At 37.6% G+C, this 14,582-nt stretch overlaps 1 protein-coding gene across 1 annotated transcript in view; it reads left to right on the forward strand.

The window, feature by feature from the left end:
* LOC129722468 (MOXD1 homolog 2-like) overlaps positions 1 to 11,144 on the forward strand; it is a 73,551-nt gene extending 62,407 nt beyond the window's left edge. Inside the window, exons 4-7 of the mRNA XM_055675917.1 lie at positions 2,215 to 2,493; positions 3,406 to 3,591; positions 9,006 to 9,833; positions 10,326 to 11,144. Coding sequence (XP_055531892.1) covers positions 2,215 to 2,493; positions 3,406 to 3,591; positions 9,006 to 9,833; positions 10,326 to 10,646 — 1,614 coding nt within the window. The 3' untranslated portion in view covers positions 10,647 to 11,144. The remainder of the gene's footprint in view (positions 1 to 2,214; positions 2,494 to 3,405; positions 3,592 to 9,005; positions 9,834 to 10,325) is intronic.
* Positions 11,145 to 14,582: the final 3,438 nt, after the last annotated feature.

The raw sequence follows: 14,582 nt of genomic DNA on the forward strand, positions 1-14,582 counted from the left end.
CATATTGTTAAGGGTGCAAAAACGCATGACGGTAAAAAAGAATTTGATTAGTATACAAAAATAACTATGACATGATTGCACAAAAAATCCGCAAACAGTTTTCTAAGTCAACAATATAACATGCAAAGTTAGACGTTGTACGATTGAAGTATGCTATATAACTCAATAAAGACTTTGCTTTGAAACATTGTCTTGAAAATAAAAAACCCAAGCCTTGCCGTAAATATGTATGCATAATAATGGGAGTTAAAACAAACTAAAAAGCCTAGCAATTAATAAAATGAAATTGAACTAGAAATTAACACGAAACAAACTGTTGACCTACATTCAAAATTTGAATGAATCGCCGCGGTTAAAAATCACATTTTTGAAGAATGATGCGTACGATGAACATAAAATGACTGAAACGGTACAAACTATTTCAAAAATGAAATTCGGAGAAGTGATTAAGCAAAAAATAAAAATGAAAATGAAACAAATGTTAAGGCAAAGTTGACATAATTACTTGAAAAAATGCATAATATCGAAACAAATATTATCGAAAGAAACAAGTCATAAACATACGTCTTTTAGTTAAAAAAGATTTAAAAATTGTAATTTTGAAGCTGTCAGTCAGATCCGCTCAGTAAAATCAAGTTAGTGAATCAATAGAACTGACCTATATGTAACCACTGAAAGCAGTCTCAAGCAGTTAGGAGATTCAAAAATGAAGATGGTAAAATTCAAATTGTTCAATATGAAGCACAAAGCAAAATATGCACATGTTGCTAAAATATTCCGGAAACGAGCAAAATCTGTTGAAATCCGGCTTAGAAAAAGAAAATATGTTAGCGATAATTGAAAAAAATGAGACTAAAAAATTTCGCGCCAGCTCGATTAGATGTTTCGGATTTCAATAAATTTTTGTGTGTGTGCAGACCTTACCAAACTGAACAACTTTGTATACTTCTTGTTTGAATAAAAATATAGACTAACATTTAAAAATGGTTAAAATTTCAAAACCTTGTCTTTATCAATTTATTTATCTAAATAATAAGAAGAGATAGAGATGATTTTTAAATTTCAGAACCTACACTAGAAAAAAAATATTAAAAAATATGGGTTGAAGAACGGTCATTTTAAATCTATGCAACATTTTCATCGTGACACAGTCACTAGAGGAATCAAAACTGGAGGGCGAACAATCGACAGTCGCTCAATTAGTAAGAAATTCGACTTCGATAGGTTCGCTACTCAAAATTGCGAACCCTGCAGGGACTGCCACTCGAAAACGTTACTTTCCTCCAGCGCTCCAAGTCCAAGCTTGCGCGGGGTGAAATGGAAAGACACAGCCCTCTTATTAAATCTCTTCCAGTGCACTTTGTCCGGATGGTATTGGACAGCACGAAAACTTCTGTGCTGGCTGTGCATCATGGAAGACTCGACCCTATCGGTCGGCAATTGAGGCCAGTCGGGAGCACGCAGCAGTGATGAATTTATGCAAATTTTAAAATTGCGCTGTTATGAATGCAAATTTAAATTATAAAACGCTTATAACGAGCCAGCCAACCAGAGCCAGTTCAGCGCCTCTAGGGGGCGCGCTCGTGGGGCTTCGTGAGCGATTCCATTCGCCGCTGGCTCCGGGAGGCACAGAAGGTTGTATAAATCTCCGCATAGCAAATAGCGAATACTGCAGAACGAAAGACGAATTCCGTTTTGGCGAAATGATGTAAGGCAGGAGAAAAGTTTCGGGAGCTCATGCAGGTCATTGTGGCAGTAGGGTGTCTCGCGGTTCGCGAGCACGGTGCTTCATGCTCCGAAGAAGAACCACTCTGCCGCAGCCTTCAAAAGCCGGAAAGCAATGTCGAACACAACTGCTTCATTGAGCAGCCTAACGCTCCGGAAGGATGATGGCTTGTCTATCATATAACATTTATAGCGCGGGAGTTGGAGTACGGCAACCGAAACGCTAGTAGTGTGCCACTCCGCTGGTGGAAGAGATTTAAATAAATTTACATTTGAATAAACTGATAATTGGAAAGGAATAAGTGCCAGACTCCGGAACAGACCTAGTCGCACAGTAGATTGTGGATAATGTATGCAAGCATCAGTGCCACCACCGCCGTCGCTGGTGTTATTTCTGCTGATGACGACGACGACGACGACGACAAAGTGTTCAATTCCTCATTTTTTAACGTTGTTTTTTTTTGTCTTCTACTTTCACTCCCTTTCCAGAACGACACCATCCGCATCATCTACATGTACCACAACCGGGACCCGAAGAATGGGGCGCAAGCCATCGGGACACTGCCGGATCCGAACGAGGCATTCAAGGATTCGGTGCCGATTTTCCTCACCCAGCGCGTCAACCAGGTTCCGATCGAGCTGGACTCGCGAACCCGCATTCTGGAGCTGCGAAACCAGGATGTCGAGATACCGATGGGGGACGATAACCTGCGCTGGTGCAAGATGTTCAAGCTGGACCAGTTCGTGCGGAAGCAGCACATGATACGGGTGAGTGAGAGAGTGTGTGTGTACTTTAGGATTTGATGGGTGATCATGGGGGAATCATAAGGAAACAAAGGGAGAGCTGACAGCCAATAAAACTGATTTTATTTATTCAAATCAAACCTGACTGGAATGAGCCTGGGGGAGGTGAGATAACAAGAGGTTCTTTGTCTTTGGCTTGTTTTATGTTTTTGCTTTGCTGGAACGCAGAGCGGCGAGCGGGGTTTGAAATCAAACAATTGAGCTACTTGCCGCCCACGGTTTGCGGCGCGTCGTTTATTTTTAGGAAGATGCTCGTAATAGGCTAATGGAGTTCCAACGCGGACCTAGTAAAGTTTTATGATCCAACTTTACGGTGAGGATTACCGTGAAATAGGGCTTATTTGATCATTTGATTAGAGGTATTAGAGATGACAGCATCGATTGATTCGCTTTCGTTGGGCAAGTCAACCTGCATTTTCACCCGCGATCATTTTATCCAACAAATTTCGAAATTAACCCCGGAAACAACAAACACAAACGTTAATCGTTGTTATTACGCTTCGCAGTTGAACAAGCCTTCAACAGCGGGTTCACTTCCTCTTTTCCTGCACTCAACCACCTTCGGAGTGAACCTTACCACCCTGCATCGCCATTAATTAAGTCGATTCTCACGAATCTCGCAACAATTAAAAAAGTATCGTGTTGCCCTGTTTTTTTTCATTCTGTTTTCTTTCCCTCTCTCACTCTCTCTCCCCTTGCCACGATGTCATCGGTGGAAACAGAAAAGAAAACATCGAAAACACCGTTTTTGCATCTTTTCACTCAACCGCGCACCAGCAGCACCCAAAAGCGCTGGCTAACAAACAACCGCTGACTGATCATTTATTTCCTCTTCTCTCCATTCCATTCCATGTGTGCTCGCTTCCGGACCCATAGTACGAACCGGTGATCGAATCGCGCTCGAATCTGCCATTCATGAAGCACATCGTCCTGTACGAGTGCCAGGGCTCGACGCCGGAGCTGGAGATCATGTCCCGCGAGAATGGCCGCTCGTGCATCAAGTCCGAGAAGGAACTGCTGACCTGCAACTCGATTGTGGCCGCCTGGTCTCGTGGCTCGGAGGTAAGTTTACTGCTACTGCTTTATCACGGCACCAGACTCATTATGCAACAGAGACGGTGAACGGACGAACGGCCGACGGTGTGGGAGACAAATCACGTGTCACCTGATTCATGATCCGCTTGGATGAGGGTGTATGCGCGGGAACAATGTCCCCATTTTTTTCTGTTTTTGTTTTAATTCTGTTCGCTTGTGTCGGGCCTATTCAGCATTCCGAACAGCGCGCAAATGTGCACGCCGTTTGGCGGAACTTTTATCATTGTTTTCAGTTCTAGTGCTTTTTCACGGTTATGAATTGTTTATTATTATGCTTTTATTTCATCTGATTTCTTTAGTCGTCGCCCCTCTGGCCCTGCTGCGCACACCACGAATCACGCGGTGAACGCGGGCATCAATCTGTCATTTGTCGCTTTGCGTCAACGCCTACAAGGCCGAGGGGAACAGCCCCGCCCGGAGCGGTGGAATTCATTCCTCGAAAATGCGCGTCGATCCCCGCTCAGCGAGGAAGATGAGTTTTGTGCGGCCGTACCGAACTGTTTTGGAATAATAATTTTACTGCTTTATGCCCATTATGCATTGTGTATGGGTGGTTACGTTTCGACAAGTTTTATTGTCCCCCGGGTCGTCGTCGGCGAAACGTCTATTTTTTTTGCTGTGTGTGTGCGTGTGCGCGCGCGGTGAATGAGAAATTCAACTGGATTAATTTGATTCAATTTCGCCGCGATGATTCCACGAATCGGGGAGTGAAGATGAAATAATTTTGGCGGTTTGTCTTTGCCTAGAGAATGTCGTTTTTTGTTCTGCGAAAAATCTTGGTTATATTGAGCATCAGTGGCACCAGTAACTGTCAAACAATTTGAAACTTATAAAAAAAATTCAAGCAGTTTGATTTTTTAAATTCCATTTTTTGTTTATTTAAGTTAAGTGGAATTTGTTTAAAGATAGAAAAATGGAGAATTCAGATAAATATTTTCTTTTTAACAATTTCCAATCAGTTGCTGAAATATATGAATTTTAAACGAAATAAGTGGCTGGATGCGAGAATATCGAGACCACTCTTGAATAATTAAAGAGCATTTTTATGGTAAGTGATCCGAAAATTCGCAATATTATGATCGATCATTTTTTATTTAAATGAAATTTGGCATATGTGTTTCTCACGGGTAGATACATTTTTCAAATTGAATATTACTATGTTAAACGGGCGGACGCATTTTTTATAAATTATTTTATTTTTATAAATTTTTTGGAATTTTTTTATAAATATTTTAAACATTTTTCAAAATATTTATATAAAAATAAACTTTCGGATTCCATCTGTCATCTTCAAGTTATTTCGAATTAAATTTAACAAAAATTTAAAATTCATGATGGAGGAAAGTAAAACCAATTGTCACTTAAAACTTATGTCTTTATTTTTTTTTTTTTCAATTTTGTCGCTTGAAGGACTAATCAAATTCCCATGATGCAATACAATTTTAATAATAATTTCAAATCATTCAACCCTTGACTAATTTTCTAATTGCATTCATTTAAGAGAAAAAAATAAGTTTAAAAGTATTAAATTTTATAAAAAAAGACCTTTTCACAGACTATTTGTGGTTCTGCAACAACAAGCATAAATTCAATGAAATGTATGATGGATGTAACGCAATTCATTCTTTGACAGCAATGAGATAAATGAATTCTTATCTTTTTATCTTGAAGCTGCGTCACCATAAAGCATTACAGTAACCAAGCGCCTCCATTGAAGAACTGCAATAGTCTTATTTTTCTATCGTTTTCAAATCATCTCTTCTATCTTTTTTTCATTTGCTAAGTATTTGCTCAGTATTTGATCTGTCATTTGTCTTATCTTTTATTTGTTGTTTTCACTTCATTATTACTACACTAAAAAGTTCAAGTCTTGTACAATCAATGCGAATGACACCTTTTTAAAGTTATTTAGTTTTGCATTTTACTTGTCTACTACGCTCGCATATTTTTTAAATTTTTTCGTCTTTCAGTTCTCTATTTTATTTTTTCAGTCTTCCTTTCATCCGGTTTTCAGTTTTTTTTTTCATAGTTTCTTTGCGATTGTTACAATATTTTGTATGTAAGTTTTTCCAGTGTCTTATCGATTTACCTTCTTATTCTTTGAATTAAAACAAGACTATTTTCGCGAACAACAATTTTTTATTTTTCTTGCATACTTAGAATGTTTTTCTATTCTCTTTCCTCTTATTTTTATTTTTTAGATCAAATTCTCCGTTTTTTATTATAGTTTTTCTTCTCTGTTTATGTTTATTTTTCTCTAAATAGTCTATATAGTTGGAATATTTTTTCACCATTTTTTGTTACCTCAAATCACATTCTCGCTTTCACGCTTATTCGATTTTGTATGTTTAATTGTTCTTTCTCATTTTTTATTCCAATTTTATTGCTCTTCTTTTTTAGATTTTTTAATTTATTTTCTATATTTTGCATTTACGTAAAAAAATTACTTAAAAAAATAAAAACATTGAAAACAATAATAGCAAATATATAAGAAGAATTTTGGAAAAAAAATTAAATATTAAAAATAATTTAAAAAAAAAATGAGAAAATTATAATGAATTCTTTTAAAAATTTTGAATAAAAATTGAAATATACATAAGAAAACAAAAAAGCATTAAAATAAACTTTAAAAAAAATTTAAATATGAAAAATAAGAATAGATTAAGGTGGTTAAAGGTAAAAACTCAATCACACTGATCAAAATTTTTCTTTCGTTTGGCTGCATTTACATAAAAAATCAAATACATTAGAATAACAAAAAAATATTTTGAATGAATAAGTAATGTACAAAAAATAAAAATATTGAAAACATTAATAATAAATAAAAAAAGTAAAACAAATTTAAATTTTTATAAGATTTAAAAATAATTAACAAAAATAAAAAATAGAACTGTATCAAAATCATTTAAAAAAAATTCAAAAATATCAAGAAATATAAAAAAATTAAACAAGCTGACGTTTAAGGTTAATGATAAACTGTTCAAATTTTTACTTTTTGTTTGACTAAATTTACATGAAAAATTACCACACATAATATTGCCTTTTTGTAAAAACTGCGTTTTTTGTAAGAACAAAATGGGTTAGTTAAAAAAAAAAATCGAAAATTTTTTTTTTTAAAACAGAACAACAATTTTTTTTCTAATTCGATTCTAGTTCGAATTTTTTTTACATCGCCTATTTCCATCAATGATTCTTAGGTTCTTACTACAGTTTGCTCACCACTCTGATGACTCTCCCCTCCATGTTTTTTTTTTCTCTCATGCCGTTTTGTGTTTCATGGAGTCACACTGTTTCCTATATTTTTTTTTATCCAGGATTTTTTCTTTTCCACTTTTTATTAATAGCATCTTTTATCTTATAGCTTCTAATTTGTTCCAATGTTCTTTTACATATCATTTTTTCATTACTTCATTGATTCCTCTTAAGTTTCTACTCTTTTTCGCGTAACTGAACGTTGATAAATTCTGTTAACCCATTTTTTCGATGTCCATTTCTTCGTTGCTCCATTTTCTTTTTCATTTGACATGTTTGACTATTTCTTCTTCGTTTTTCATTTCCTTGTTTCTTTTTTTAACTTTCTCGCTATTTTATATCTTTGCTGTTCTTTCGATTTCTTTCCTCCTAAGCGATTTATAGTGTCCCAACTATTTTCATGCTTACCATTTATATTTTCGTTTATTAACTTTGTCATTTGTGTTTTTTAGATGTCTGTTAGTGAATTAGTGCATTATTCCAAAAAAAAATTCTCAACAACAAAAAAATATAAGAGATATAAATAAGCTTTTTTTGGGGCAATTGTGTGTTTGTTTATAGTAAACAACATTGAAGGACTTTGCAGAATTACAGAAAACCTCTATAAAAAGTTATAGGCATTCTATTGAAAACTCCACATTTATATAGGTAGATAGAAATATAATGATTTCAACATTTTTTTTCCAGAAAAATGTGCCCCAACTTTGGCGAATAGGGAAACCCTATCGTATTCTATCTTCGTTATTTACCTCTACACTTGGGCCTAGCGATCGGTATTCACTTGTGCGACGTTCTTTCGATCTCGCAGGAAATAAGGTGTCAAAAATCATTAGAGAATGTGGAAGAGATATAATTTTTCCCATGGGAAAACTAGGGGAAAAGCAAAGTGCTTTAGAAGCACTGGTAAAAAATAGTTAGTAACTATTGAGAATGTAATGTTTAACCAAATTTTTGAAAGAAGGTCGGTACACCTCCTCCCACTCACGAGTCGTAAGCCATCTTGCAGAAATGACTTATTCCGGTCACCCGAGGATCTGTAGGCGCGTAGCCACTATCTGGAATCAAACTAATGAAAAATATTTATGTTGTAACCACGATTGTTACTTTTTTTTTCGATGCTGAATGACTCGAAACTGCATCAAACGTCGAGATCTGATGTTATCTTGAAAAAAAAAAAAAATTGTCCGTGAATCGACCTTCTGGGATTTAGCTGTTTTTCTGGCAACCGAGGACTTAATATGGGATATTTTTGGATTGGTTTCTAAAACTGATTACTCACAACTCGCTACAAACCACATATAAATCATTTTAATAATTGGGCATACTAGGGATAGTTTTTCATTAGAGTGAGAGTTATTTTTTACTAGGGTGGTACTGAAACAATTGAAATGAAATTTATAGTGGCTTGGTTCGGAAAAGCACAACTCTTAGAAATGTTAATATTTATTTGCCTTAATGAAACGGGAATAGACCAACAAAATTACGAGGAATTGTATTTTAATTTATCTCATATGGTTCGTTCTAATAAATCTGAAGGCTATTCCACTGTAGCTGATCTTCTAGACATAGGAAAGGCAATCGAGAGTGTTTGGCATAAAGGTTTAGTTGCTAAGATGTCAAATTTTAGTTTTCCTCTTTACATAAAAAAAATTATGTAAAATTGCAGATTAAACATTAAGATGGTAAATTTTATAGATTGCCTGTTAGAGCAGTTAGGTGTACCTCAAGAAAGTATCTTGGGCCCAAGATTATATAATTTTTTCACATTTGATCTTCCTGAGTTAACAAGAAGAGTAAGAAATCTTTGTTTTGAGACGATACAAGTATTTTAGTAAAAGGGAAAATACGTTCGTGTATTCTTTATGCTTGCAAAAATGGAAGATCTGTTCTAATTCATCAAAAATACAATTATTTATTTTCTCATAAACCAAAAGTTTCATTTTCAAAACCTACCAATACTTTGTTAAGATGAACAAAAATCCAAAAGGGTCGATCTTAATCAATCTCTGACGCTAGTATCTGGTGAATTGACATTGACTTGAATACGACAAATCGACAAAAACAACCCAACATAAGTGCTAATCTGTGCAAACATCTAAAAACTAATTCTATCCTCTCCCCCACCCCAGGGTTTCACCTTCCCGCTCGAGGCCGGCTACCCTCTGGACTCGTACCAGGCCCGTTTCTACATGATGGAAACGCACTACATGGGCTTCCAGAGTAACTCGATCGACATGCGCCCCCGGATGGACAACTCCGGTCTACGACTATACTACACGACCGTCCTGCGCAAGCACGACGCCGGAGTCCTATCGGTAGGAATCCAACCGAACTGGCGCCACATCATCCCACCCGGCCAAGAGCGAGTCGTATCCGAAGGCCACTGCATCGAAGAATGCACTCAGCGAGCGTTCCCCCGACCAGGAATTAACATCTTCGCAGTGATGATGCAAACCAGCCACATGGGTAAACAGATCCGGCTGCGTCAGGTTCGGTACCGCGAGGAACTGCCCCCGATCGCGCACGATCTCAACGTTGACTCCAACTATCAGGAATTCCGTCGACTTCACAGCCCAGTCAAAGCACTGCCCGGCGATCGACTAATTGCGGAATGTTCCTACGATAGTACTTCCCGGAAAACCATAGCTCTGGGCGGATACACCTCTCGCGATGAAACCTGCCTGGTGCTCAGCTTGTACTACCCCCGCCAAAAGGAGCTCACATCCTGCCACTCGATCCCTAGTCTGCCGACGGTGCTACATGCCGTCGGCATCAACGAGCTGGCATCGGGAGCCAACCCCATTCGGATAGCTTCACCGCCGGAAATCGCCGGTATGACCCTCGAGGAACGATTGCTTTCCTACGACTGGAGAGTAAACTTCAATGCGTTCCAGTATGTGATACGAAAAGGTGCCTTTAAACCACTCTGCTGGAGTGCCCGAAACACTCCCATTCCGGTAAGTTCTTTTTTCAACTAACATTTTCATGCATAAATTAATTGCGGGAGAGATTGCCAAACTTTGCTCGTCCGGGAAACATCTTGACCCATATTACCCCCGACTTTTGCTGGAGCCGGCAACCGGAGCGTACAAAAGGAATGAATTTTCCCAGCTCGTCAAAAATCAGAAAACTAAAACCGCACCTCTTCAAAGGGCTCTCCCACTGCTACGAGGGGGAAAACTTTTCCTTCTCCGGTTGGCTTTTGTTCCTTTAACTACTTCCCCACTCAGCTCGAAAGTCTTCCAAAGCGGATTATTTATTGTAGAATAGTTTACCAAAGTACTTTATAAATCAATTTCATGCAAATATTGAGGTTTTGGCTCTGTTCATCACAGTAGATTTCCGCTCGGCTTACCACTTACCAGTTCAAACCAGACGTTCAACTTTCAACCATAAAATAATAAACGTATTTCTAATCCTTTCCCTGTTTATTGTCTCCTCCCTTACAGGGCACGGATAACATGGACGCATACGCACCAAATCTGACACGCATTTGGCGTCCAACGCCAACGTGCGGCGCAGCGGCCATCGGCTCTGGCGGCAGTGGCTTCAACAGTGTGAACCGCTTCGTGACGGAGCGGGAAACGAACGCGCCCAGCTGGACCCTGCTGGAGGACGACAGCAACAATGTGATCGAGGGAGCGGCCCGAAGCAAATCGATCCGCAGCTCGTCCGGGGCGGTGATGCTCAGCTCCGGTCAGGTCATCTCCAAGGTGGCACTGTTTGTGATCTTCATCAACACGGTCAGGTTAGCGGCGGGGGTGCTGTAGGGGATCCGGTGCTGATGAACGGGGTGTCCGCCTCGGGGTGGAGAGACCATAGAAACACAAGACTGTGCATATAGGGTAGGGAACAATTGGGCGGGGAAAGCAGCAAAAGCAAAGAAATGAACATTTTATCGTAGGATTTTGTACAGGCTATTAGCGTTTAGGAGGCAGCCAGGTAGAAGATTTGTTCAGTTTAAGGAAATCACTAGTCATTTGAGCTGATTACGTTGCATAGTATTTAACTGTGAGACGAAGGATCGGAAAATGGAGGAGAATATTTGGAAGAAAAATATTTGGAAACTGAAGGAAAAGAAAATAGAAACACTAGTAATAGAGATGCAAGCGATGATGGTTGAAGCGCTCGATTTTTATACCATTTTTAATACACTCTGCGCCAGTTGTTTACAATTGTACACTCTGTAAGTAGGATAGAAGATGCAATCTTTGTATTATTTTTGTACATAAAAATAGGACTAATAATAAATTGAAAAATTAAACTAACATGATGGTGCGATTTTGTGTATCCGAAATTTTTGTTTATTTTTGGTTTCTCTTAAGATTTTACACCCTATGGTAAGTTTTCTGTCGTTGAAACTGTGAAATTTTCTCGACGCATTTATGTGAAGCTAGCACGTTGTTTTAACTAGACAGTATTTTGATCAATGCTTTCGAGATATCATTTTGTAAAGATTTTTTCACATCATTTTCAAAAAAAAGCCATCTGTCAAAATGGTCTAAATACCGACGAAGAAGTCAGGAGTCCTTTAGTCGAAATACTACAAGGTGTACAGCCCTAGGGGTTGTATGGAATGGTGACGTAGAACAAATATAAATATTGATTTTAATTCTCGTTCAACTTATTTAACTACGCCTGCTATACACCGTGTATCTCACACAGGTACAAGGGCTCCATTTGCTATCGTGTTAAGGAAAAGAATGAAGTTCAATTTTCTACACGCATTTTTTGTAGTGAGTTGAGCGTATATTATTAAGGGGGGCTTGTGAGTAGCTCAAGTATTTATGATAAATATTAGTGAATAATGAGTTTGTGCGGCCAATCACAAATGGTCACTTTTTTTTACACATAGACAGTTTTTAATTTAATTAAGTAGAAATCTTGTCGGTTAGCATGGCAAATAAATTTTGATTGCGATTGTTTTGGCGTTTTCTTGAATCTAATTAGTACTCGGTCTTGTTAGATATGCATATTTGCATTTTGTAAAAATTTCTAGCTATGAATGCATGAAACTTTGCCAGTTTTTCATACTCAGTAGGTATCTTCGCTTCGTTATTCAAGAAGTAAGTGGTAATCAACGCGAAATACCGTGTCTCCGCGTATGCGTCGGTAAGAGGGAATAGAGCGGTCGCGCATAACTTTCCGGGGTAAACGTGTTTTTGGCCCAGGTGAGCTTTGCTCAAGTATGGATTTTCGGTGTTTTGTGACTTCCAAGGTGTACCAAACCATTTATTCGCAGACTGTCCACCCGTAGGTTCTATTCCAGCACGTAGTGATTCGGAGTAGGTTCCGTTTGTTCGATAAATATCGTAAATAATTAATCGCGACAAAACATCGTAATTAATCGCCACCAAATATCGCAATTATTTGCAATTAATATCAGGATTATACGCGACTCGTCTGTCAACGCACACATCCTTTTTTTCTTTTTCTTTCTTTTTTCGTTCGTTTCAAACGGCAATGGCCAAGCAAATAGGCCGTTTTTGAAGTTCTTTTGCTGACCGCTTGCAGTATGTGTTGAGGGCCTATATATTTACTTTTTTCTTGTTTTTGGTTAATGCATATCTGGTTGCTTCGTAACATTGTGTAGTCAGCTGAGATAAATCAATGAGAGATACGTTTCGGTAGTTGCATAATGACTTCATAAACAGATTTTCGAATATTTGAGTCTGTCTTGATTAGGTTATAGGTCCGGTATCCTTGTGAGCGCTTTATTTTTGCGGTATTACATCATCAACCGGAATGAGTTCGGATCGCGTTATGATTTCCGTAAAAGATATAATGAACTCGTACGCGCGATATTTGGTATTATGAACCTGGTATTAGAACTCAGCGCATCGTTTACCAAAACGAAACCTCCTGCAAACCTTACCCTTTTCTCCAACATCCCAGTGATTTCTCGTGGAAGTGCAGAGGTGTTCTCGGCTTCCAATAAAGCGAGTATCACGTCAACATATTCCTATACACACTCCTTCTTTGACCTGCATTCGGATGCGGCCGGCGCTGGTATTGCCTAATATAAAGATTAAGGTCACCAGTTTTTACACATTGAGGATGAATGTTAATCCCAAGCATCATCCATTGGTTCTCTGTGTGATTACAGCTGATCTGGCAATAACGGAGTAGCGACCGCGGGCGGTCAATCATGCTCATGCTCATGCTCAATCACAAATGGTCACTTTTCAACACTGTTAGAAATTTGTAATTTTAATTGTTAGGATTTGTTTGCTTTGAAGCGTTTTCCTCCTTGTTAAACAACAACTGGACCAGATCGGTACAGCATAAAGCATTGCTGGTCTAAAAATTTGTTTGTAAATTACCAGTTTATTCATTAAACAAAGTTTAGAATTCCTGTTAATGAGAGGATATAAACATCTCGTTGATTTTCTTGGTTTGTTTAGCCGGCCGTTTAGAGACGCCCATTTCGTCGGCGTGCGGCCAGCCCAAACCTAGCGCCAGAAACATCATTTCGAGTAATCGGCGTACAAAGTTTAATCACTGCTTCAGAAAACTTTTGTTATAACATCATTATGAACTGGTCGAATGATTTCTTATTTTCATACAAAATAGATCATTATCTTCACATCCACTGGTGTTAAAAACTAAATTGAAAAAAGGGGCTTGGTTTGGTCGTACGTTTTCCTAGAAGTTCTCGATGGGACGCAGTTGAAGGACGTTGGGTGGGTTTGCCGACTTTAGTACCACATCGCCCAGTCCACATAAATGACATGTTGGTGACCTTTAAGAGAAGATTCTTTTTTGTATGAAGAATATGTTCTGTAAATGGTCAGAAATGCTGAAAAGGCGTCGAAAAGGCGGGGCTTAGAGCCTTATACAAACTTTTGGCAATTGTCACTAAGTGGTTTGTTAGAAATATTCTACATTTAAATATTTTCAACTTGGTGATATATATAGGAGAAACTAGAAACGTTTCTATTTTTCTAAATTGTCACCGCGAGTGGTGTTTTCATCAATACATTCATGAATATTTTCCGTGACAAAGTTCCAAAATAAAATAATTTATTCGTGACTAACTCCCGAACATTGCAATTGTTTTTTTTTTTTATTTCGCTGATGAAATAATTAACTGTGTAGATATAAACAATAACATAAAACAAGTTGGAATTGCGATAAATGCCAAGAGCTATTCTCACATGCAATCCCATTTTCGTTGTGAAAGTAAATCGCCTACCCCTTAAAATTTTCATGCGCCCTCAGAAAAAGAAGGTTTTAGATAGCATTCGTAAAATTTTAAACATATTAGAAACACGAAAGTTTAAATTTGTTGCTCTTTTTGCGCAAATGTCTGTTCATATGTGAGTCTTGCTGTAATCTAGTTAGAAAATATATGAACATTTTCGAAGAAAACGTCCAAATCATATTATGGTTTTATTTTATTGTATATAATGTTACTGATTTTAGCAATCATCGTCTCCATTTTAGTAAACCAACGAATTCTTGGTGTTCGTCACCAATTATTCTTGGTGACTTCCGGGAAAAACATGCATTTTTTTGATAACGATTATAGATCCTATCTGCATTTGTCAAAAAATCAATTCCTATGAGGTATCTAGTGAGAAAATACTAATTGAACGTTAGATTAATAGATATGTGTTTAATACATAAGTGACTGTGTAATCCTTCCTTTGCTACTGGATCGAGAAGAGATGATTACTTAAACTCCGCCGAAATTTTAAAAAACA

This window comes from Wyeomyia smithii, chromosome 2 (genome assembly GCF_029784165.1).
Source record: "Wyeomyia smithii strain HCP4-BCI-WySm-NY-G18 chromosome 2, ASM2978416v1, whole genome shotgun sequence".
In the NCBI taxonomy this organism is placed as follows: domain Eukaryota; kingdom Metazoa; phylum Arthropoda; class Insecta; order Diptera; family Culicidae; genus Wyeomyia; species Wyeomyia smithii.